We start from the raw sequence: 26,224 nt of genomic DNA, 5'->3' as shown, positions 1-26,224 counted from the left end.
TGACGGTTCCTCTGTCACATGGCAGAACAGCCAACCCTGTTCTGTGGGACAAAATTGCCAAGGTTCATAAGTGCATTTTCGTACCACTTCAACCAGGGGACTGGGAAGGCAAACAGTTCCTGTGTATTTTATTAAGCATGATTATCACCACGTAATGCTTTACACTGCAAATATGTTCTAATGCTCAGGACCGCCCTGTGAAACAAGTAGTACAACAGTTAGTTATCTTCAATTTAAAGATGAGGAAATCAAGGTTCAGAGAAGTTATATGAATTGTATGCAATTACTCAGAGGCAAAGCTGAAATAAAAATGCAGGTATGTTCTTTCCTCTATAGAGGAAAGCCTCACTTAACAGTTTTTGTTAGGGGCTGGGCCCGTGGCCTAGTGGTTAAGTTCAGCAGCCTGCGTTCGGTTCCCAGACACAGACTTACATCACTCACTAGCAGCCATGCTGTGGTGGTGTCCCACATACAAAATAGAGGAGACTGACACAGATATTAGCTCAGGGCAAATTTTCCTCAGCAAAAAAAAAAATGGGGAGGGGTTTTGTTAAATTTATTCCTAAGTATTTTATCCTATTTGATGCTATCGTGAATGGAACTGTATGCTTTTTTAAAAAATTTATTTTATTGAGATCATAAATGGTTTATAACATTGTGTAATTTTGGGTGTACATTATTGTTTATCAATTTCTGTACAGACTTCATCATGCTCACCACCAACAGTCTAGATAAAAACTAGAACTGTTTTCTTAATTTTATTTTTGGATTGTTCCTTGCTGGTATATAGAAATGCAACTGATTTGTATGTGAGTCTGTGTGTATAATTTCAGTTGAGTTTTGTATACTGATCTTAAGTCCTGTGACCTTGCTAAACTCAATTATCAGTTCCAGCAATTTGTTTATTCATTTGGTAGATTCCTTAGGATTTTCTACGTATGAGATCATGTCATCTGTGAATAAAGACAGTTTTACTTATTCCTTTCCAATCTGGATGCTTTTAATTTCCTTTTATTATCCCTTATTGCACTAATTGGAACTTCTAAGACAATGCTGAACAGAAGTGGCAGGGACAAATATGCTTGCCTCCTTCCCAGTCCTAGGGGTAAAGCGTGCAATCTTTCACCATTACATATTATGTTAGCTGTAGGTTTTTTGTAGATGCCCTCTATTAGGTTGAAGAATCTCCCTTCTTTCTGTAGTTTGTTGAGAGTTTTTATAATGAATGGGTGTTGGATTTTGTCACATGCCTTTTCTGCATTACTGAAACAATCATATTTGACTTTGCCTTTTATTTTATTAATTATGGTATATTAGATTAATTGGTTTTAGGATATGTTAAACCAACCTTGCATTCTTGGGTGCAATCTTGAAATCTTGGTCATGTATAAATCTTTTTATAAGTTCATGGATTCAATCTGTTAATATATTGTTAAGGATTTTTGCATTTAAGTTTATGAGGGGTTTTGAACCATAGTTTTCTTTTCCTGTGATGTTTTTGCCTGGCTTTGATATATCTGGCCTCATAAAATGGGCTAGGAAGTGTTCTCCTCCATTTTCTGAAAGTGTTTGTACAGGATTGGTATTATTTCTTCTTTAAATGTTTGATAGAATTCACCAATGAAGCCATCTGGGCCTGGACTTCTCTTTGTGGGGAGATTTTTAATGACTAATTCAATTTTTTTACTTGGGATAGGTCTACTCAGATTTTCTATTTTATCTTGGGTCAGTTTTGGTAATTTGTCTCTTTCTAGGAATTTGTCTATTTCATCTAAATTGTCAAATTTGGGGGCATGAAGTTGTTCATAATATTCCCTTATAAGCCTTTTAATTTCTGTTGGGCTATACCGATATTCACTAGAATTTTAAATTCTAAACAGATCACATCACAATTGAGCTGAATCCAGAGACTAGGAAAACATTGCTTTGTTTTACTTTCAGATAAGGTTAAATTTTTTTAGTTAGGTTTTAAAATTAAAACATATTTCTTTTAAAAATCACTCAAGTAGGGGCTGGCCCCGTGGCCGAGTGGTTAAGTTCGCGCGCTCCGCTGCAGGCGGCCCAGTGTTTCGTTAGTTCGAATCCTGGGCGCGGACATGGCACTGCTCATCAGACCACGCTGAGGCAGCGTCCCACATGCTACAACTAGAAGAACCCACAACGAAGAATACACAACTGTGTACCGGGGGGCTTTGGGGAGAAAAAGGAAAAAATAAAATCTTTAAAAAAAAAAAAAATCACTCAAGTAAGCTTACTTTAAGATATGCTAAAACTCTAAGATAAGCAAAAATGTTCATTTTTAGGAGACATGTGTGTGTGCTATCCTTTTTTAGAACATTTTTAAAAAGAGATAAGATTAGACCAAGGACCCAAATGTGCAATTTTCAGAAGTTATTAGAGATTTTCCTACAGATTAAACAATTTATTCTCTAGAAGTTAGTACTCAAAGAGTTGCTTAGTAATAATTTGTGAATACGCTATTCACAAAATAATATATATTCTATGATGCCTTCTATACGAAGGTCAAAAACAGGTGCACCTAATCTATGGTGAACAAAAGTCAGAGGACAAAGAAGAAATTTGGGGAAAGAGGATACTGACTAACAGGGGTGTGAGGGAGTCTTCTGGGAGTACTGGTGATTACATGGATGTATACATATGTGAACATTTATTGAACTTTATACTTAAGGTTTGTAAGCTTTACTGTATATGAGTAACACCTCAAGAAACAAACGACATTTGGCCATAAAAAGGGATGGAGTACTGATAACATGCTACAACATGGATGAACCTTGAAAACATTATGTTAAGTGAAAGAAGCCAGCTACAAAGACCATTTATTATATGATTCCATTTATATGTAATCTCCAGAATAGGAAAATCTATAGACATAAGTAGATTAGTGGTTACATTGGGCTGGAGAAAAATGCAGAGTGACTGCTAATGGGTACAGGGTTTCTCTCTGGGGTAATGAAAATGTTCTAGAATGGATTATGATGACAGCTGCACAACTCTATGAATATACTAAAAGCCATTGACTTGCATACTTTAAATGGGTATGTGAATTATAATGATATATGAATTATTTTTCAATAAAGTTGTTTATATATATAAAATATTAAAAAATATATGAAACAAATAGAAAAAAATGCTTATTAACATTACCTGTAGATGAAAGACTAGCCTTACTGTATCTCTAAAAGTTAATTATCAATGGTGTGTTGAAGTCAGTTATTAAATATTGATAAATTTTGGGGCTGGTTATTAAATCATTGGTAGCTTGAAATCAGCCACACAAATCAGCAAATGCTGCTTATCAGAGGTTTTGCTTTTTCCCCCAGTGAGCCAGTTTACCAAGACACCGCTGGCTATTTTGCATACTTAGAAAGAGATCAATTCAGAGGTTATTATAGGGAGGAGGAAACAGACTTATGGATTTGTCCATTAATATTGCAGTGGGAGTAGAAAGGGTGACAGATAAAAGATTTTGTGAATGAAGAATAGGCGGGACACGGTAAAAAGAAAAAACATTGTCACTTGAGAAAAAGAGCAGTTTACAATAACTGAGTTTTTGAACTGAGGAAAATAGGATTGCGGTATCATTAGCAGGAATGGAGAAGTTTAAAAAAAAAGAAGTTGAGATGAAAGAAAATGAGAACTGAGAAAAGTCTTTTTTTTTTTTTTTTTTTTTTTTTGGCTCTGAGCTAACAGCTGTTGCCAATCTTCCTGTTTTCACTCGAGGAAAACTGTCCCTGAGCTAACATCTGTGCCCATCTTCCTCTATTTTGTATGTGGGATGCCACTACAGCATAGGTTGATGAGTGGTGTATAGGTCCACACCTGGGATCTGAACCCACAAACCCTGGCCACTGAAGCAGAGTGCATGAACTTAACCACTGTGCCACGGGAGCAGCCCCCAAAGTCTTTTAATTTGGAGATTCAAATGACTATTAGAGACTTTCTAGAATATATTAGTGAAAGTCAGAACACCTGTGCCGTTGAGAAAATTAGAAGACAAGGAAATAGATTAGTAATAATCTCTCATTAGAGATGTATGGCCATAAAGGGAATGAGAAAAACAGAAAGGTACCCAGAGGGGACAGAAGGATCAAGCAGCAGGTTTTTTTTTTTTAAGTTGAACAGATCTGTAAACGTCCAAGACAGAGGAAAAGGAGCCAAAGAGGTTGAAAATACCAGAGAAGGAAAAAATAGATAATTAAGGGAGGAAGAGTCTAGAGGAACAGCAGGGAATGGCCTCAAAAGAGAGCAAGTGGGGGAGATGTTAGCCCTAGAAATAAGAAGGATCACATTTTTCTAAAAGCAGAAGAAATGAAAGTTATAAAATGACAATGTTGGATGTAAAGGAAGAAAGATGTACAAACTTCTATCTGATGTCCTCAACTTTCTCAGTATAGCAAAGAAGGAGGTGAAGTTGTTTAGGAAGAACAGGGAGGCTGGAATGAGACTGAAAGCTTGAGGGAAGCAGAAAATATTTGGAATGGCCGTGATGGGAAATGTATTAGAGCATCCAGCAAATGATTAATGGAACTATCAAGCACTATATTCAGCCCAAATCAAGCTAGAAATTTTAATCTTTAGAAGGCCAAGTTAATAGGTCCAGGAAGAGAATAAAGAATTAACAGAAAATGTGAAAAATCTGGGGTTAGACCCTGGTGAATGGAAGGGAAGCAGAAGGGGGAAGTAAAGAGTTAGGGAGACAAAGGGATCTAGACATTTCTCCGAAAAAGATACACTAATGGCCAAAAAGCACATGAAAAGATGCTCAACAATATTAGTCAATATGGAAATGCAAATCAAAACCACAAGATACGGGGCCGGCTCCATGGCCGAGTGGTTAAGTTCGCGTGCTCTGCTGCGGCGGCCCAGGGTTCGGATCCTGGGCAACGGACATGGCACCGCTCATCAGGCCACACTGAGGCAGCGTCCCACATCCCACAATTAGAAGGACCTGCAACTAAGATATACAACTATGTACGGGAGGGTTTGAGGAGATAAAGCAGGAAAAAAAAAAAAAGGAGGATTGGCAACAGTTGTTAGCTCAGGTGCCAATCTTTAAAAAAAAAAAACCACAAGATACCACTTTACACCCACTAGGACGGCTATAACCAAAAAGACAGGCAGTAACAGTGATGGCAAGGATGTGGAGAAATTGGAACCTTCATACTCTGCTGCTGTGAATGTAACCTGGTGCATAGCTTTAGAAAATAGTTCTTCAAAATGTTAAACATAAAATACCATATGACCCAGAAATTATACTCCTAGGTATATAACCAAGAGAATTGAAAAAACACGTTTAAAAAAATTTCTACATGAATAATGTTCATAACAGCATTAGTCACAATAGCCAAAAAGTGGAAACAATCCAAATGTCCATCAGCTGATGAGTGGATAAACAAAATAGTATGTCCATACAATGGAATGTTATTCACCTATAAAAAGAAATGAAGTATTGATACATGCTACCACCTGGATGGACCTTGAAAACATTACGTTAAATAAAAGAAGCCAGACACAAAAGGCCACATATTGTATGATTCCATTTATATGAAATGTCCAGAATAGGCAAATCCCTAGAGACAGAAAGTAGATTAGCGGTTGCCAGGGGGTGGAGAGAGGAGGGAATGTGGAGTGACTGCTAATGAGTACAGGGTTTCTTTTTGTGGTAATGCAAACATTCTGGAATTAAAACAAGTGGTGATGGTTGTACAACATTGTGAATATACTAAAAACCAATGAATTGTACACTTTAAAATGGTTAAAATGATGCCACATCTAGAAGGACCTGCAACTAAGATATACAGCTAGGTACTAGGGAGGATTTGGGGGAGATAAAGCACAACAAAATAAAATAAAATAAAATAATATGGTTAAAATGGTGAGTTTTACGTTATGTGAATTTTATCTCAATTTAAAAAAATACATTAAGTATCCTATCTTTCATAACTATTTCTTCAATCTTCCTCGTATACTGTATATGTTTGAAGGCAGAAGGCAAATGCAGCTGTCCCTCCTGGCTAGGGTTTGTGCTGAATCAATTCCTCCTAAGTATAGAGAATGAAACCTAAGGTTCTTCAGCTACAGCAGATCAGTGAAATCTTTCTCTCTCTAGGGTTTGTCTCCAATTAGTATGAGTAGTATTTTTATTTTTTATTTATTTATTTTTTTTTGAGGAAGATTATCCCTGAGCTAACTGCTGCCATTCTTCCTCTTTTTGCTGAGGAAGACTGGCCCTGAGCTAACATCCATGCCCATCTTTCTCTACTTAATATATGGGACGCCTACCAGAGCATGGCGTTGCCAAGCAGTGCCATGTCTGGACCCGGGATCCAAATTGGGGAACCCTGGGCCACGGGGGCAGAATGTGTGAACTTAACTGCTGCACCACCGGCCCAGCCCCTGAGTAGCGTTTTTAAAAACACACTTATTCTCTTCTCAATTAGAGAACAGTTTCTCTAGAAGCTGAGGTTTATAAAAGTAGGACTAAGTATTTCTACCTATATTCTCTTAAAACATGCCCCCTTCATTTGAACCTCACGAGAATCCTATAGAATAATATTGCTTTCAAGTCTTTTGACTATCTGGTAGTGAAGTATAAATGAAAGGTCATGGGTTCACAACTTGAAAAAATTTAGATCTAAATCCCAGCTCTATCACTTAATAGCTGTGAAATCACAGCAAGATTCTAAAGCTATCATTTCAACTTCTATAACATGGAAGATAATAATACCTGCCCCACAAGGTTACTATGAGGGTTAAATAAAATAGCATATGCCAAGTAACTAGCATAATATTTCACATATAGTAGGCACTCCACAAATTTAGTTCACTGTGAAAAATGTTAGCTCACTTTCTCTTCCATTTTACAGAACACAAGTTTCACTATGCCAACAAAATTAACTAAATTGTGTTAATCTCAGAGGTTAGCTTCTAAACGCTATATAAAGTTTCTAAACCTATGCAAGTTAAAATTATAACTAATAATGATCATCATCACCCCCCAAATTATGAATGATCTTCTGAATGCAATATTACTTCCATTAAAACTTTTTCCTCATTATATTTACATACATTAACTCACCATTCCAGTGAAAGAGGAGAGATTCTGGTGTCCTTACTAACAGGGAAATGGAGATAACTCAAATAATATAAGACTAGAACTTGATACTGGCCTCCTAGTACTCTTTCTTCTTCCAAGGATTCTTAAACTTTTTTTTCAGGAAGATTAGCCCTGAGCTAACATCCACTGCCAATCTTCCTCTTTTCTGCTGAGAAACATTGGCCCTGAGCTAACATCCATGCCCATCTTCCTACTTTCTATGTGGGACGCCTGCCACAGCATGGCTTGGTAAGTGGTGCATAGGTCCGTGCCTGGGATCCGAACTGGCAAACCCCATGCAAACTTAACCGCAACGCGACTGGACCAGGCCCCTTAAACATTTTTCAGCAAAAGAGTTTTAGAATGCCACAGAGAAACATTTTCCTTTTACCCAAACATTCTACATAAATGGTACCAAGTCCTCCTGAGATCCAAATTATTTCACCAATGTCAGGGGAAAGGCTACAGAGTCAAGATGAATACCATGTGGCGTGACAAAGAAGGGATAAGGAACAAAATAGAAAGATTCCACCCCCTAAGGATCTGTTAAAAAAAGAAAAAATAATAATAATTCTCTCTGATTCCTCTTGCCATTTCAATGAATGTAAACAAGGAGTTCATCTATCTACCTACTATTTGGATGTCTCACAGACCTTCTAAATTGAACTTGTACTAAATTAAACTCATCATCTTCCTAAACCAGCTCTTCCTCCTGTATTTCCTATCTGAGTGAGAACCACCTCATCTACATAATCTACCTAGGAGCCATCCTTAACACCTCTCATCCTCTGCATCCCAATAATTTCTGAGAATTGTCTATTTTCTCTCTTAAAAACTTAAAATTGATCTCATCCTCTCTACATCTACTGTCCTAGTTTAAGCCCTCATCATCTCCAACCTGGATCATTACAACACTCTCACAACTAGTCCTCGGGCTTCTGTCTATCCCTGTTTCAATCTATCCTTTCAGGATGATCCTTTTCCAACCAGGATGATCTTTCTAAATTGTAAATCGGAACACATTACCTATAGGATAAAGTTCAAATTCCTTAGCACAGCATATAAGATGTGCATGTATGCTGATCTTCATGATCAGGCCCTTGTTTACCTTATCCATTGCAGATTCTTATGCTGAACTTTAAGCTCCAGCAATATTACTTGCAGTTTGCTAAACATACTATCATTTCACACTTCTGAACTTGTACTCTCTCTTTTGTCCATTTCTTAAATTTCTACTTATGTTTTAAAGTTCACTTCAGAAATAATCTCCTTGATGAAGCTTTTGTTTTCTTTTTTTCATAAAGTAATTTTATTTTATTTATTTATTTTTTTGAGGAAGATTAGCCCTGAGCTAAGATCTGCTGCCAATCCTCCTCTTTTTGCTGAGGAAGACTGGCCCTGAGCTAACATCTGTGCCCATCTTCCTCTAGTTTATATGTGGGACGCCTACCACAGCATGGCTTGCCAAGCAGTACTGTGTCCGTATCCAGAATCTGAACCGGCGAACCCTGAGCCGCTGAAGCAGAATGTGCAAACTTAACCACTGTGCCACCTGGCCGGTCCCACCGATGAAAGCTTTTCTAAAACCACTGTCTCCACCCCTCAGTCAAAGTTCATCTCTTGCTCCTCTAGACAGCCATTGTACCTCTAACTTCCTTCTATTTGGCACTTTTGTACTGTATCTTAATTATTTGTGGCTGTCTCTTTCCCCTATTTGTCCGTGAGCTTCTTAAGGGCAAGGTCTTTTCATCTTCATGTCTCCAATGCATAGAAACTGGCACACAGAGGTTCTCTATATAGTTGGTTGAAATGAGATTGTGAGCTCTATCTTCACAAGCAGAACTGTGGCCAACTTTCCCCAGTTTAGGTACTTTGTACGTTATTCATATATATGATAAATATTAAGAAAAGCTAAATGTCTTGCTCTTTGTAAATATTTTTATGATCCTTTTGAAACATCTGTATCAGCAAATTCTTTATACTTATAAACTAGCCATAAAATTATCCCTTAATTTTTCTTCCTTAACTCTTTCTCTCTCTTCTATCCAATTCATCCTGACCGACCAACCCAGGTACCTAACACTTGGTGATCCTTCCTATTCCTTTCCCCTGGCAAGACCAGAACTTTTCTAAAGTTAATGAGCTCTCAGTTACAGCTTTACATTATGTTCACATCTCTCAAAAGGAAGGCCTTGTTTATCTTTACACTCCTAGTACTTACTGCCATGCCGGCACATTGTAAGTATGCAATAAAATCTGGTTTGCTCAACCCAAATGTCAACTAATGAATAGATAAATAAAATGTGGTATGTAGTATACAATGGAATGTTATTTGACAATAAAAAGAAAGGAAATACTGATACATGCTACAATATGGATGATTCTTGAAAACATGCTCAATGAAAGAAGTCAGCCACAAAACACCACATATTATATGATGCCATTTGTATGTAATGTCCAGAATAGGCAAATCTATAGATACAGAAAGTAAATTAGTGGTTGCTAGAGGCTGGGGAGGTTGTGAGGAAAAGGGGAGTGATTCCTAATGGGTACAGGGCTTCTTTTTGGGGTGATAAGAATATTCTAAAATTGGTTATAATGATGGTTGCACAACTCTGTAAATATACTAAAAATCACTGAATTGTACAGTTTAAATGAGTAGATTATATGATCTCAATAAAACTGTTATAAAAAAAGAAAAAAATCCTGTTTGCTTTTGCTTCAGAGTTGAAGGGGGCTCAGAAACCAGGAAGGACATAGAGATGGTACAGTGTAGATGACAGACAAGTTTATTTGGCAGCTACTCCTCAGTAGAGTTGGTCCAGCCTGTTGAGTGAGTGAATCTTTGACCATTAGCCCATGCTAAATGGCCAATGTGTACCAGAGAGGAATGTGGAACAGGCGGCAAGTTGCTCAAATGATTTGTGACATGAATAAACGAAGCAAAGTAATTTAAAGCATTGAGATTCCTCAGATTCTAAGGACCAAGAAATTTAACGCTTCTCAAAGCCCATTCCACTAAGACTGGCCTTCCTTGCTCTATTCCTGTCTATGATGATTGGATGACAGCATCACCTACTTGGTTATAACTTGTGCATACCCCAAGTAAGATTCATGAATCAGTAGCCACTACCATCTCCTTAATCTGAATTCTCTTAGAAACATTCAGAAATTAACAATGCTCTGTTCTGTTGACTGCTGAGTCATTTTCTGAGTTTACTTGCTGTGGTATGCAGAATAATGGCCCCCTAAAAATGTCCACATCTTATTCTCTGGAACCTGTGACTATGTTACCTTACGTGGCAAAAAGGGCTTTGAAGATGTGACTAAATTAAAAGATTTTGAGACAGGGAGACTATCCTGGATTATCTGAGTCTGTCCAACGCAATCACAAGAGTCTTTATAAGTGAATGATGGAGGCAGCAGAGTTAGAATCAGAAAGAGATATGATGACAGAAGCAGCAGTCGGAGTGATACAACTGCTGGCTGGCAGCATGAGCAAAGCAATGTGGGCAGCCTCTAGAAGACGGAAAAGGCAAGAAAACAGATTCTCTCTGAGAACCTCCAGCCCTGCCAACGCTTTTATTTTAGCCCTCTGAGATCCATTTCAGACTCCTGACCTTCAGAACTGTAAGATAATAAATCTGTATTGTTTTAGGCCCCTAAATTTGTGGTAATTTGTTACAGCAACAATAGGAAACTAATCCACTTGCCCCCATCAATATCATCAATAGTAGGCCTGGAGCATAAGGCTCCTATTTGTGGAGTCCAGTTACTTTTATTGCTCAAGATAAGATTACTGGTTTGGAACAATTGTTAACTGTCTCACAGTAGAAATGTTTTTCTCTTTGGGCTTTGAAGCTCCAGAACTAACCAGTGGAAACTGCAGTTTGATCAATGGCTAATGGTCAATATAGGAAAAGAAAATATAGAAACATACAATTCTGTCACTGGGATTTTGAAACATGGATTTCATAATAATACTGTCTATCAATAATAACTTCAATTGGGTATAAGTATTCTTTAACATGTTTTTTAGGGGAAGCTTTAGGAAGGGTACCAACCTGAAATAGGATAAATTTGGAATGGGGTCTTTTATCCAAGGCTTGGCAGTAGTTAGGAGATAAAAAATAATGTCTCAGAGATAAAGAAACATAAGGTAGGCAGTAATAGAAAAAGGTTCTTATCTAACATATAACCAGTAATAGAGTGGAGGAATGATACGGGAGAAAAAGATAGTAAGACACAGAAAACTAAACACCATGAAATGAAACCAAGATCAGATCACTGCCCGGAGCCCCCAATTTTTCTATTTCATTAGTTTGAATTTTATCTTTAGCCTAATATACATACAACCTCCAAATTTTCCTCACATTCTTTTTCCAATTCCAACATAAAGCTCTTGTAACTAAGCTGTGAAAGAAAGCATAAGATTTCCAACAGCTGTGAAGTACTTACTATTCATACTTAACTATTCATTCTCTCCATTATTTAAGAAGATCTGTAACACTGATATCATCAATGTTCTATCAGTTTCTACCCTCCCCCTGCCAGGTTAAGTGTTCAACAAAGAAATCTCTTTACTCACAATTGCACAGCGTGGCATTTTTAAAGGAATTCCATCTTCCTCTGTTGCCCCATTGGGTCCAGGTGCCTCTTTCCTCCTCTTCCTCGTGTTGACTTTGGCTGAACTCTGTGCATCCATCTTCTTTTAACTAGTCATAGAAAATGAAAACGATTTCTTTTTCTTATTGTGGTGGAAAAAATTCTGTCACTAGCATTTCAGAGATGTTAACACGGATACACTCAGCAAAAGATCAATTCCACAGCACACATTTCATCAAGATAAGCCAACTGCATCTGGCAAAAACAGAGCTCCACAAAACACGGGCTCTAGTATAAACACTGAAATGCCTCTCTGTGGAGCAATGGCCACAATTAATCACCTGACCTTAGAAATTATTCCCCTTGACCAATGCAGCCTGTATACTAACTGCTAATTTCATATCCTGAATGCATGCAAAAGATTGGAATAGCTTGGCTGAGAAAGTTAGTTATACAGACTTTACCACTACCCCTTATATCATTCCTGGGACACCTGGAAGTATGACAGGTGCAAGGAAATGTGAAAGGTGTGTCTTTGGTGCAGATGGAGAAAACAGCCTTTTTAAAAGAGACGGCCATCACCAATTCCTGATTTAACAAAGCATGGGTTTCTTAACTCTAAAGGCTCTGTAGATTTCAGACACCACCCCACCAGGGTTAGCTCTATGAAAATTGTGGAGTAAGTGTACTGTATCTTTTAAATGTCCTTCCTCTTTCATTTTTAATACTCATTTCCTCTTTTCCTTTCAGAATCTTAGCACCTTAAGCATTTTCAGAGTCCCCAGCTATTAAAACCCCATCCAGGCTTCTCCTTTCCCCAAGAAAAACTTATTAAACTGATAAGAACAGATACTACACTTGATCTTAGCCAAAAGGCTGAGAAGCGATCCCCAAGAAAAAGTTATTACTGTCTCATTTAGCAGAGAGCTTCTAGCAACTAGCTATCACAGAAAAGTTCTGAATATTCGATGTTACATGTTTAAAAGTTGGCTTGTGCTACCTCTCCAACCCCCTACCAGGATATCTACATTTTTCTTGGGTAACATAATTTGCACAGATAAATTAATTTCTTGACAATCATGAAATTTTAGGCATCAGCCAAAATTGGGGACAGAGGAACTTTAACGATCAACTGCCATCTCTGTCCCAGATACGGTATGGTGAAAGATGGAAGATCCTCAAAGCAGAGGTGGAAAACAAAACAAATGCCGGACAAAATCAGGACATTCTGTTCTGCCTCACTGCCTCCAATAAGCCCTCCCAAATAAGATGTTCATCTAAACACCCACAATTGTGCCTTACTTTCTTTCTTCCAGCTAAAACCCAAGTGGCAATGTGACAAGATTCACAAGAAAACTGACCTAATTGTTAGAGACTGAAAGTGACACCCATGAGTCATGGCTAAGTATTAGGCTGACATGAAAACACATCAGAGTCTAAAGTGAAAGATGAACTCCACCCAGAAACTTCTTTTCATCACAAATGCAAATTAAAACAGAAGACAGGTATTATATGTATAGTACTGTTTTTCCAGTGATGATGATCAGAGCTATTCTTCACTGTTGTTATTAATTATTCTTTCAAAATATCCAGAAGTCAGTATATTTCTCCCATCTCACTCATCTGAGAGGCCTGCTAAGAATGCCTAATTAGTCCAATTAGTAATCATTTCCAATTTGCATACAACAGGACTTTGCTGTAAGTTATCTGTTAAATTCTTCTCAGGGTTGGTAGACAAAATCTGCTATGAAAAATGTAATCAGCTATCTGGTGTCAGGCAGCTCAAGGTCAAGTAGTCAATAATATTGAGTACTTACTGTGTACAAGGTACTACTATAACATAATTTTTAAAGTAAAAACTATTTTCTCAAGAAGCCATTAATCAAGACAAGGAAACCACATACAGAGCCTCACCTTAAAAAATGTTTATGATATAAAAATGCTCCATACTATTCTAAAACCATCATAGGAAAGTTTGTTGAGGAACAGGATATTTACACAGTTTTGAAGTATCTCCTTATAGATAAGAGTTACCTTTATATGTAGTGAAAAAATCTCTTAGCTAAGTGATCAAAGTTAATTAACATCACCAACAATGCCTCCTGGTATGAGGTACTGAGGACACATTACCTGACAAAAATGCATAACCTGTATTGATTTATGAGGTACAAGTTGACAGACCCCAATTAAAGGACATTCTATGAAACAACAAGCCTGTATTCTTCAAAAAATGTCAATCACGAAAACAACGAAAGGCTGAGGGACTGTTCCAGGTTAAAAGAGACCAAAGAAATGACAACTAAATATAATGCATCATTCTAGATTGGGGGAGAAACTATAATACAAGATAGTTATTAACACAATCAGCAAAATTTGAATATAGACTATGTGTCAGATAATAATATGCATCCATGTCAAAATAAACTTCCTGATTTGATATTACACTGTGTTATGTAAAAGACTGTCCCCGTTTTTAAGACAGAAATGCTGAAGTATCTAGTGATAAACGGTCATGATCTCTGCAACTTACCCTCAGCAAAAAAAGAAAAAAAGAAGAAGAAAAAAAATGTGCATACTACACACAAAAAAGATAAAGCAAATACGGCAAAATGTTATCAATGTATGAACGTAGGTGGGGCAAAAGGGGTTCATTTTAATCCCCTTGCAACTTATCTATAGGCTTTATTTTTTGTTTTTACAAAATGAAAAGTTTAACTTTAAAAATGCTCTGTAAGAATTTTCTACACAAATAGGCCCTCATATAAGATTGTCTTTTGGGGTCTCAAGAAACTGATCTCTCCTTCCTAACTCTTTGAAACAGTATACATGATACATATATTCCAAGAAGTATGTTTTCATAATCTAAATGTCTTGCAAGGAAGTAAGGTAATAACAGCAACAGCCATAACAATGGCTATCTTTTTTCAAATATTTACTATGTGCAGGTACTATGCTAAGCACTTTATATACACTATTCTCATTTAATCCATATAAGCTGAGAAGCAGGTATTATTAGCCCCAATTTACAAATGAGAAAACTAAGGATCAGGAAGGTTAAGCAACTATCCAAGAGATAACGCAGCTAGTAAGTGCTAGCTGGGAGCGCCAGAATTTAAATCCAGACTTGTCTAATTCCAAAGTCCTTGCCACTATATTCTTCTGTCTCCCAGAAATACAAGATTTTTAGAAACAAGCTGTCTCCTTACTGCTGCTTCCTTCTATCAAGAACATTCTCTCTACAGCATAGGTCCCTTAAGTTTTTGCAGACTTCTGTCAAGCCAGCCTAACTAAACAGTGGAATAAAAGGTCACACTATCTAAAGGTAAACAGTGTCCCAGGACCAATCAACTAGAACTGACGTGGCTACTGGCTTGATTCAGAGGCTGCCTGATTTGTCAGCTGTACAGGTGTGCAGATCCTTCTCATTGGAGAGTTTTGCTAGGACTTCCTGACAAGCTTTCAACTCAAGCAATAAAGAATTCTTTAATTTCTGCTCCTTCCTCTTCTGACATGACAAATAGGTGGTATTTTAAAGGCATGTGTACTTTTCATTCATGATACAAAACAGAGTTTTAAGGGTTCCATAATGAATCAAGGGGAACGTCATGTCATATTTTTACCAGTCATGTTTCATAACTTCAAGTTAAAATTCCTTAATGTTTAATAGAAAAATACTTAACATGTCCAAAGACACGTTTACAGGAACTTCTCAGAAGTCTTTGCTTTGTGTATGGGAGGGTATGTGTACAAAAATATTTTCACAGCTTTACTGAAGTATAATTGACATACAATAATTACTACTATTACTACTAACAATGAGCACTTATTTAACACCTGTATTTTACCTAAACACTTTAAAAATACTAAAACTCTCTTAACATTCACAACTCTTTGACACAGGTGTATTATTTTTATCACTATTTTATAGATGGTAAAACAGAAACACAGAAGATAAGGTCACACAGCTAGTAAGCAGTGAAGCTAGGAATCAAATTCAGTCAGCCTGGCTACAGATTACACACCCTTTACTCTTATAGTATATGATACAATACGATACTATACTATACAAGAAGGCATCTGATAACTATCTCTAAATATCTGAATGCCTGTCATGTTGGATAGGACAGAGACTTATTCTGTGAAAGTCCAGACAACAGAAAATGGCTCACTGGTTGGAAGATGCAGAGACACAAATTTTAACCAAACATAATAAAAACCTTTTTAGGAACAAGTTATCTGAACTGGGTTACCTCAGGAGGCATTGCATTTTGGTACACCAGGACGTTCAAGCAGAGGTTATGTAGAATTATATTTATTCATTTCATTGGTCATAATCCTGTTGAAGTTCCTCTTGGTTGATCTTTTTGTTTATTGCAATCTGTTAAAATAATTTCAAATCTTGACTGCCATTTATCATATTAGCTGTTTATCACAGCTTTATGTAATCTATCAATTTGAAAAGTATAATAGTTTTTATGTCTCCATCCAAGTCACTGCTGAAAATATTGATCAGGATAGATACATGTCACCATACATCAATGTGACAGTGTGACATACCACCAGAACCTCTCTCCTCATTGAGATCCACCCTTAATACTCTTTAGGTTAGCAGAATGTAAAACACAGTAGAGTTTTTCCTTAGAAAACAGAATAGAGAATATATTTAGAATTCTTAATGATTAGTGTATTCAATCAGATGTAAACCTGTTTCATTGTACTATCACACAATCGACATTTCTCTATCACAGTCTCAAAGATTAGATGATACTAGCCATGATAATAATTATAGCTAACACATATGGTACTTCCTATGAGTCAGGAAGTTATAAACCTTCTGCATATATTAAATAATTTAATCCTCACAACAATTCTATAAGGTAGGTAACACTATTATCCCTATTTTTCAGATGAGGAAATTGAGGCACAGCTAGGTTAAATGACTTGACTAAGGTCACACACCTAGGACAGGGTAAAAACAGGGTTTGAACCCAGGCATTCTCACTCTAGGGTCTGTGTGCTTAACAACACCACTATGCTGCCTAGTATATAAAATGGTCATACGTGAATTTAATCAAAACCACTTATTGCACTCTGGCTACGTGCAATAACCAGCCAGGCAGGAATTTAATTTCATCTTTCATAAAGACTGGGCTCCCTTCCCACTGGGCATATCACTGACAGACTTCCAGGCACTCCAGGGGTTTGTTTTGGTTTGGGCCAGAGTAGAAGAGCAGAGGCGGCACTAGCACTAGACCAGGAATCACATCATATAAACTAGCATTTAATTTTAGCTCCTCCCAGTACCTTAACTATAGGTTAAGCTAAGTCCCTTGACTCTAGAAGTTCCTTCACGTGATTAAGGAAGGTTCTAACAAAATGTACTTAATTTCTAAGACATGGTAAGGATCAAATGAGAAATTAGACCACAAACCCCCTAATGAAGTGGGAGCTTTGTTGCGCTATCTTTGATACACTTATAAATTGACAAATACCTGCCCCCTTTCCATCAAACAAAACTAGTGTTCGTGGTGCTTTTCAAAATTTCAAAGGAGTTTTCTATGCTTATTACATTTATTCAAATAGTTATTGAGCACCTACTTTGTGCCAGGTCTCATTGCTAGGTATTGGATGTATTTATTATGATGTTTGTGGTTCCAACTGATAAGAAACCCAGCTTAACTGACTTAAGCAAAAAGGGGAATGTATTGATTGACACAATGAGACAGTTCAGGATCTGGCTTCTCTCCATCATTAGCTTTGGTTTCTCTAGGTTGACTGTTTCCAAAAAGGCTCCTCTGGTTATAGGATGGCCACAGGATGGTTCCTAGAGGCATGTCTCTAGGTTCAAATCCACAAAGACATGATAATAATTGTCCAAGTATTCTCATTAGGTGAGTCCTGAAATTCACTCTGATTGGACCAGCCTAGGTCACCTATCACTGACCTCCTCTCCTTCCCTAATCTGTGGCCAGCAGAGTGATGTGCTGCTGGTTTAGGTTTGGCTCATGCAATCTAATGCTAGGGCTGAGGGTGAAGCCTACACAGACCAAATGAGGGTGAGTCTCAAAATGAAAATGGCCTCTTTTCAGAGCAGGAAGACTGAACAGTGGGAAGACAAAATCTGGGCGCTCACATGCACATGCTTGTGTTTTAAAGATGAAAGCCTCCTACAAGTGCAGTTTTAGGAACTCCCACCCAATCCCCTCTATTCTACTTCCTTATTGCTAGTAGATCTAGCAAGTACCCCAGGATGAAAGAGGAGGTGGACTCTGCTTCCTAAGCTATACAACAACTGAAATAGTAGGAAGGTGCAATCACATATACTCTTCAAGTTTCAAAAATCTAATTCAAACTTGACTGATTATCACACTGAACTATCTGCAAAAAAAAGGAGATATGAGTTTTTTCTTTGCATTCTGTTCCCGCTTCCCCCATCTCTGGGCCTACCTTATCTTCCTCAGTAAAACCCTATACGTACTAAGTTTCTACTGGTATACCAATGAGTGAGCAAGCATACCTCATATTTGAGATCTTTATCTGCTTCTACCATTGTGGAGCTTAATAAAGTGGTGCTCTAAGAGACAAGCTCTGTAAACTCCTACGTTAAAGTGCATGTAATACTCTTGGGAATCATGTCATCTGCTGTACATTCAGGTCTTTCTGCAGATAACTGCAGTCAAATCACTCCTTGTGTAAAGGCCCTTGAAGCTTGAGAGAGGATACGTCTAACCCATAGTGGGAGGAGGGACTGGATTCAAGAACCAGCAGACCTCCTAGATGAGGGGTCAGCAAACTACAGCTCACAGGCCAAATATGGCCCACTGCCTGTTTTTGTAATTAAAGTTTTATTGGAACACAGCCACACTCATTCACTGATATAGTGTCTATGGCTGCTTTTGTGCTACAACTGCAAAGTTGAGTGTTGCAACAGAGATCGTATGACCTGCAAAGCCTAATATTTACTATCCCACCCTTTACTGAAAAAGGTTGCCAACTCCCATCCTAGATGAAGTCAGGACCAGTTCCATCAATAATGGGGTGGGAAATTCTACCTAGATTATGCAAACGATTCTAGAGTAGAAGACAGTGCTAGGAATGGGATTATTTCAAGAAACTGTACTTTCTGATACGGAATTTTCTGATACAGGATTACTGCAGCTTCTGTCACTAACCTGTATATATCACCACATTATATAGAATATGTCAAAAGAATGCCTGATTTGGGAATTCTAAATGTAAAAGTGAATTTCACAGTATGACCTAGACTGACAAGATTAGTTTTAAACCAGAGCTCAATGTTTCTCCTCAATATTTGAGGCCAGTAAATCGCCACATCTAAGATCTTAGCTTCAAACTTGATCTCTTCCCTTTAATTTCTTCAGAGAAACCTTTATTCCATAAACACTGAGTGGGCACTTACTCTAAGCCAGACTCTGGGTTAGCACTGGAACAAAATAAAGCTTATACTCAGGCCTGGCCACACAGCAGAATATTTCAGGAAAGAGATTATCCTAAAAACCACAAAGGACATTTATAATAGTTCTTATAGTTGATGATTTTGCTCTATCGCTATTCTACTAGAAGATTCAGTGAGTTAACCCTGCATTTAGATTGTGTTCTCCCTAGAGTGGGTTATAGAACTTACATCTGTAAGGCAGGATCTATGACAGATTCAGGGAGACCGTGATTTGAAAAAAATTATATCTTTATTTTTACTAACCTCTGGCAAATTCACCATTGCCTTCAATTATGAACATAAGCCACAAGAGTAATAGTAGACTTAGTAGCAAAATAGAGGGGGCCTGCTCTGGGGATGAGTGGTTAAGTTCGCACACTCCACTTTGGTGGCTGGGGGTTCCAGAGGTTCGGATCCTGGGCGCAGACAGGGCACCGCTCATCAGGCCATGCTGAGGCTGCGTCCCACGTAACACAACCAGAAGGACCTACAACTACAATATACAACTATGTACTAGGAGTTTTGGGGGAGAAGAAGAAGAAAAAAAAGAAGACTGGCAACAGATGTTAGCTCAGGTGCCAATCTTTGGAAACAAAAAAAAAGAAAAAGAAAAATAGACTTTGTCACCAAAGAAATCAGATATTTTCATATATTATACTTGCTACAGATATCTTGAAATATTGTTCAAACTCATGATCATTTTAAAATTATGAGTTATAAGACCCACTGATAGATAGTAAACACTATTTACTATGTTAATAAAAAGCACGTATAGTGCTTATCACACATTTAAAAAATATTTTGATAACTATATTTCATATAATTTGTTTCCTTTATAATTCTATGTATTTTATTTTTTGCATATAAAAATATTATTCCAAAAAGGGAGTCCACACAGTTTCGCCATACTGCCAAAGGGGTCCATGGCACAAAAAAGATTAAGACCTCTGCTCTAGGGTCAAAAAATAAACAAACAAACATAATCACATCTAAGGTAATTCTCTATAAATTAAAAAAACTCCCTCTGTTATCTGTCAAGTGCTATACACTCAGTATGTTCTCTAATAGAGAGCAAAGACCATATGTCACTATTTTTAGCAGCCCTCACTTGAAAACTGGTTTGCAAATAGTTGTGAATGTGCTATAACAGCCCAGCAGATGCATGGGTTCTCCTGGCTCACTGGCAGTCATTCTAGTCCAAACACAGAAAGCTTCAAACTAATAGAACTTTCAACTTTCAACAAGAGAGTTACCAAAAGAAAAGGAGAAAAAAGAGAAAAAAAAAAAAAGCCTGCTATATATCTATCTACTAATTTGGTTTGCAAACAGTAAAATACAGGTAATTCAATCATTTAAGTTAATGAGGTAACGTATGTAAACGAACCTAACCCAGTGCCAAATCTACATTAGTGACTCACGAACAGTTCTTTTTTAATTCTGGAGTGGAGCTCTGGTATATACTGCAAAATAGAGTATGTAAAAGTGTGTATTCCCTTGGGGCCGGCCCCAAGGCCGAGTGGCTGTTTGCGCGATCTGCTGCGGTGGCCCAGGGTTTCGCTGGTTCGGATCCTGGGCGTGGACATGGCACTACTCATCAGGCCACGCTGAGGTGGCGTCCCACATGCCACAATTAGAAGGACTTGCAACTAAGATATACAACTATGTACCGGGGGGATTTGGGGAGATAAAGCAGAAAAAAAAAGATCGGCAACAGTTGTTAGCTCAGGTGCCAATCTTAAAAAAAAAAAAAATGTATATTCCCTGAATTTACTGACTGACTTGTCGAAGAAGGGAGTTAGGATTTAAATTTTGCCACAGATCATTCATAAAGCAACTAACAAAACAAATCACACTTCAAATACATGTCCAGGTACCTATTTGACAGGAACATTGTGAAAAGAGAAGTTTAGGACTAGAAACAGAAAGGTTTAAAGTTTAGGAAAGAGTAGGTGCTGAAGTCATCCTCTGAGCAAATAAGCAAGAGAGTTGAGCCTGGAGCCCTGATCTCCTCACTCTCTCCTTCCTAAGTCAATGTTTTTCTAACGTGACTGATGTGGTGATAAAATAAAAGATGTACAAGGAGCCACAATTTTGAGCAAAAAGGAACTGTAGAGTCCACTGATGATTGGGAAATACTCTAACTTTAGAGTTTCTCTAACCGAAAAAATTCCACCAAAAATCAGGACTTCAGAAAACTTTATTCTTTCCAATCTATTTTAGGGTAACACAAACTTTGGTGTAAGAGAGACCTATTTCTGTTTTATTCAGAAGGGGGAATTACCTCTATTAGTAGAAAAGCCAGAAGATCTGGCTTCAGATCAGTTATACAAATACTTGAAAACAAAGGCATGAGTAAGGAAATTACTATTGTTACTATTTTGTCATTATTTATCATTAATAACAATAGAAAATCATTATGCTTGCTTCTTCTATGAATATTTCATAAATTAATTCTCATCAGCACTTATAACATGGAAAAACTGGTTATTCAGCTCCCTAGGGGAATCACATCTAACCTAGAGGTTAGACAGCTCCGTAACGGAATCATGAACAGGGTCAGGTGGTTTACAAACTCCACGAGGTTGTATAAAAAGTTTGATGAGGGCTGGCCCAGTGGCGCAGCAGTTAAGCACGCACATTCAGCTGTGGCGGCCTGGGGTTCACCGGTTCAGATCCTGGGTGCGGACATGGCACCGCTTGGCAAGCCATGCTGTAGCAGGCGTACCACATATAAAGTAGAGGAAGACGGGCACGGATGTGAGATCAGGGCCAGTCTTCCTTGGCAAAAAGAGGAGGAATGGCAGCCGATGTTAGCTCAGGGCTAATATTGCTCAAAAAAAAAAAAAAAAGTTTGGTGAATATGCATATATTTCACATAATTACAGGGCTGTTTAACCAGAAAAACAGCTACCTCTGCCATAGTTAGAAAATCTAAAACAAAAGAAAGTGATAATTCTTCCCACAGTCACAGAGTGAGTCAGTGTGTAAACATCAGATAAAGTAACCTGGGACTTCTGAATCCAAGGCTTTATCTGACTAAATCATTCTCTTTAAGGGATCATATATCCAAAGAGGAGGACCCCAAGAAAAATAAAACCTAGCCTGATTATGGAAGGAGGTATCATAGGCTGAGGGAGGAATAAGGTTCATTCTTTATCAATCAGGCCATTATACTAGTTTGCGAAGGGAATTTGCAAAGCAGGGTAGGTCAAAAAGAATCATTTCATTCAGAGAACACAAAGGACCCCAGAGGCAGTGCTGCAGTCCCCAAGCCTAAATGTCTTCTCTTCTACAGTCGGTTACCTTAAAGCATATATTGTGTTCTGGAAAGAAATCCTTTAAGATTTTATTTTTCTTTCTTCTCCCCAGAGCCCTCCAGCACATAGTTGCATATATTTTTTAGTTGTGGGTCCTACTAGTTGTGGCACTAGTGGGACACTGCCCCAGCATAGCCCAATGAGCAGTGCTAGGTTCGCGCCCAGGATCCAAACCGGTGAAACCCCAGGCCCCGGAACCCGAGTGTGCAAACTCAACCACTCAGCCACCGGGCTGGCCCTAGAAAGAAATTCTTGAGTAGTTCTTTTCAGTTATGTAGAATGTGAGCCAAGTAAACATCTAATTGTTCTAGAAAACGGTGTAACCAGCCATTTTTAGCTAAACAAAGGCAATGCCTCACCATTCCCAACTCATTCCCATTCAACAATCTTTCCGAACTCTCTACACCCATCACAAAGTGTATATGTGTCTAGGAGGTGGGGGTGACTATTACGTTATCAGATAAGTTAAAATTACCTCAAGCTTCTTCTATTAGATATTTTTTTAAAAAAACATTGGGTGGCACAATCAGTAACACCTTCTACAAAGGGCTGTAAGAGAGGAGGAGGTAGTGAAACTCATTTTAGTTCTTTTCATCCACTTCATGAACAGGCCCTCACAAAAGTGAATCAGCAGCTAAAGTATCATTTGAATTACTCACAGCACAGTACATCCCCAGCATGCCAGTCTTGGCCTCCAGTGCACAAATCACTGAGCTGGAGAGCTAAACACATTAAAGCCTCTCCCAAGCGGCATTCTGGTCACCACTGTCGACCGTCCCAGCGGCATCCTTTCTTCCTCGTGATGGTCATCATCTGTTTACCACGGTTTACTGCACCAAATCCCATTCTCAACCAATATCTTTTTACTAGCAATTCTCTGTACTTGCAGAACCACTAAATATCAAGATTGAAAAGGACCCTGAAGGTCCTATCTCCCTACTCCCTATTCATTCTCGGCAGAACGTTTTCTGTCTTTAGCTTCAATTCCCTTCCTGCGCGTGTTCCTACCCTCCTGGAAGCTTCCCCTTCTTCAATGTCTATTCCCAGCAGTTTTTCCTATCACTGTCTCTATATATCCTCACTGCCTCTATAAATAGCACTGTCCCAATTTCAATATAAGTTCTGGTTCTCCCAAGTGAGATCCTGAGTTTCAGTCCTCAGTCATTACTAGTCACCTCAATTGCATTCGAGAAGCCTCCTCCAGGTAAGTCAACCTGATAGACTGTGTTGCAGCCATTGCAGTTTTCTCTATTGCACATTTGTGCTTCCCAACAGGTCCCTAATAACAGAATCATGGCATTTTAGACCTAAAAGAAAACTTGCAAATCATCTGATCCAATGTTTTTCAAACTTTTACCACATTTTATTTCATACATTCTAAGATATATGAAATCCATTTTATGTCTTAATCTCATACGCACATAACTGAAACAAGTTTCATGAAACAATAGCTACCCTTACCATGTGAACACGCTGAAATTTTCTACTCTAGTCCATTCTTTTAAAAAATTTCATCAGAGGCCATCCACTAAATGGATTTCACCACCCAATAATAGGATGGAAGCCACAGTTGGGAAACATTAATCTAGTGCAAACTTCCCACTGACTGATGAAGAAGCTGAAGCTCAAGGGTGAGGGAGGTTTTCCAGCCACAATTACACTCGGGTCTGTCTGGTAAGCCCCAGACCAGTGTTCTCTCCACTGAACACCTCCTCCGCCCAGTCTGCCACTCAGTCACACCCGCGCCCTAACACAAGCCCACCGGACCACGTCGGGCAGGGATCCACGCTCTTCCCCTGCTCAGCCCCGCAAGGCTGAGCTCCTTGGTCAGAGTCCCCCGCAGCCCGGGCTTCCTGTTACCTCAGGTCAGAGTCCCCTCACAGTCACCAGCCATCGATCAGAGTCTCCCCGAGTCACCGGCCCTAGGTCACAGTCCCTTCCAGTCGCTGCCTCATACTTCCTCTGTCAGAGTCCTCTCGCAGCCTCTGCCTCGCGCTCGCCGAGGTCAGAGGCCCTTCGCAGAGCAGTGGCTCTTAGGTCACAGTCCCCTCGCTGTCAGTGCCGCTGGGTCACAGTAGCCTCGCAGCCCCCGCCTCACACTCCCCTCGCTGTCACTGAGCCGCTCTTCCTTCAGTCACTCTCCCGGCGGTCCCAGCCCCACAGCGTCTCCTCTCAAACAGAGCCGCAAAGACGTGCACACCCCGGGTCCTCACCTGCAGCTCAGGCTCCCGGACCCCCGGCCCGCCGGATTCCTGCCGGGCGCCGCGGCACGGACAAGGGAAGTTGAGGAGGTTGCGGGGAGACGCCCGGGAAAGGCAGCTGACGAGGAGCGGGCCGGAAGTCCCGCCTCCTGCCCGCCCGCTGGTCAATCCGACCACGACTTTCCCCTGAAACCGCGAGCCCTGACACGGTAGTTCCGCCTCCACGGAGTCCCCGGGGAAGGAGTGACTGAGCGGAAAACTCCAGAGACAGCAGGTGAAACGGCTAAGGGTCAGCCTCCACGCGGAACCGGCGTAGGCGGCCACGACGCCTCCCGGCGTGAGGGACGGTGTAACTGTCCCGCATGCTCCCTGGCAGTCCGTCAAGAAGCGTTAATCCGGCGGCTCCCTTCTGCCCAGCTCCGGGCTGGGTCCCGCTCGGGCGGACCCGGCCGCCTGGGTCCCTCCCCCCGCAGCCCCAGCCCCTGGCGCAGGGCCGGGCACCCGTCCCCGGGCGGTCACAACGCAGGTGGCCGTGACGCCTTCCGCCCAACGCCCGGTCTGCGACCGCCTCACAGAGCGCCAACTTTCCCCTACTTGGTGACGTAAAGAGAACTCGCGTCCTCCAGTCAAGTCCTATGAAACCCTGTAGTGGGCCCCAAACCCTCCTCCAGCCTATTTCCCACCCAGGTAGCTCACCAAAAAAATGATCGCTAGGAATCAGCCGAGGGCTAGCTGAGCGGGAGCGGATTCCAGGGAGGCCACTGGTAGGACATCACATGGCAGGGTGTCTGGTGAAGAGAAACGTTTTCCTTTGCGATACTGAACTTTTGCAGGGGTCCCTTTTGCTTCTATAGATGTAAGGCAAGTAGATATCCAATGTTACGGAAGAAGTATGTAAAAGAACTTTGTAGTGTATTTACTTATTTATTCATTATTATTTTTGTTGATATACTTGAAAGTGACTGAGAAGAAAGAAGGTGGGTAAACTTATGCATCTGCTGAGGAGCCTACAGAGAGGAAAGGATTTAAATTGTGACCTTTTCCCTTTTGAGGTTCAAATACTAGTTATTTGAACATGACCATAGACTAAGGTGCTCCAAATAAGGAGAGCTAGCTTGAGAAGACACCAGGGACTCTAAGGGAAACATTACTCCAAAGATAGTGGGACTTAGGATAGTAACTAACATATTATGGGAGAGTCGTAAGGGAGGGCCAATCTCATACACAGCTTGGAAACTCTCAGACCCTGACACTGGACAAACCCCAGAGAAAACATGTATATGTAAGCTAATAAGCTGTGTAAGGTGTAGGGTAGCAGGAGTTGAGTAAAAACACTGGATGAAAGATAAAGGCAACAATTGAAAATGTAGAAAAAAACCTTTATGCACAATTAAATTCATCTCAGTGTTACTTATGATAATGAAAAATTAGAAATAATCAGTACCTCAATAAGGATATAGCAAAAATAACAGTATAACCTAATGGAATAAATGCAACTATAAAATTCTGCTTGTGAAAATCATAACGC

General features: G+C 39.4%; 1 protein-coding gene and 1 pseudogene across 9 annotated transcripts in view; both read right to left on the bottom strand.

Moving 5' to 3' along the window:
* The window catches only part of PCYT1A (phosphate cytidylyltransferase 1A, choline), an 87,816-nt gene extending 61,753 nt beyond the window's left edge, over positions 1-26,063 (bottom strand). For 3 of the 9 annotated variants that reach the window (XR_011429174.1, XM_023623566.2, XM_001501275.6), the window contains exons 1-2: positions 24,709-25,224; positions 11,706-11,832 (exon numbers count right to left, since the gene is read on the bottom strand). Coding sequence is in view for 8 of the 9 variants with exons in the window: in XM_023623566.2 (XP_023479334.2) it covers positions 11,706-11,822 (117 nt within the window). In the remaining variant the exon portion in view is untranslated. Of the gene's footprint in view, positions 1-11,705; positions 11,833-15,972; positions 16,101-24,355; positions 25,248-25,392 lie in introns of those variants that run through there. The other 6 variants (XM_023623564.2, XM_070243530.1, XM_023623565.2 and 3 more) reach the window with 6 other exon arrangements.
* On the bottom strand, positions 12,445-12,610 carry LOC111769147 (U2 spliceosomal RNA; annotated as a pseudogene).
* Positions 26,064-26,224: the final 161 nt, after the last annotated feature.

This window comes from Equus caballus, chromosome 19, assembly GCF_041296265.1.
Source record: "Equus caballus isolate H_3958 breed thoroughbred chromosome 19, TB-T2T, whole genome shotgun sequence".
In the NCBI taxonomy this organism is placed as follows: Eukaryota; Metazoa; Chordata; class Mammalia; order Perissodactyla; family Equidae; genus Equus; species Equus caballus.
Note: the sequence above shows the minus strand (reverse complement) of the source record. Positions and strands in the feature narration are given on the sequence as shown.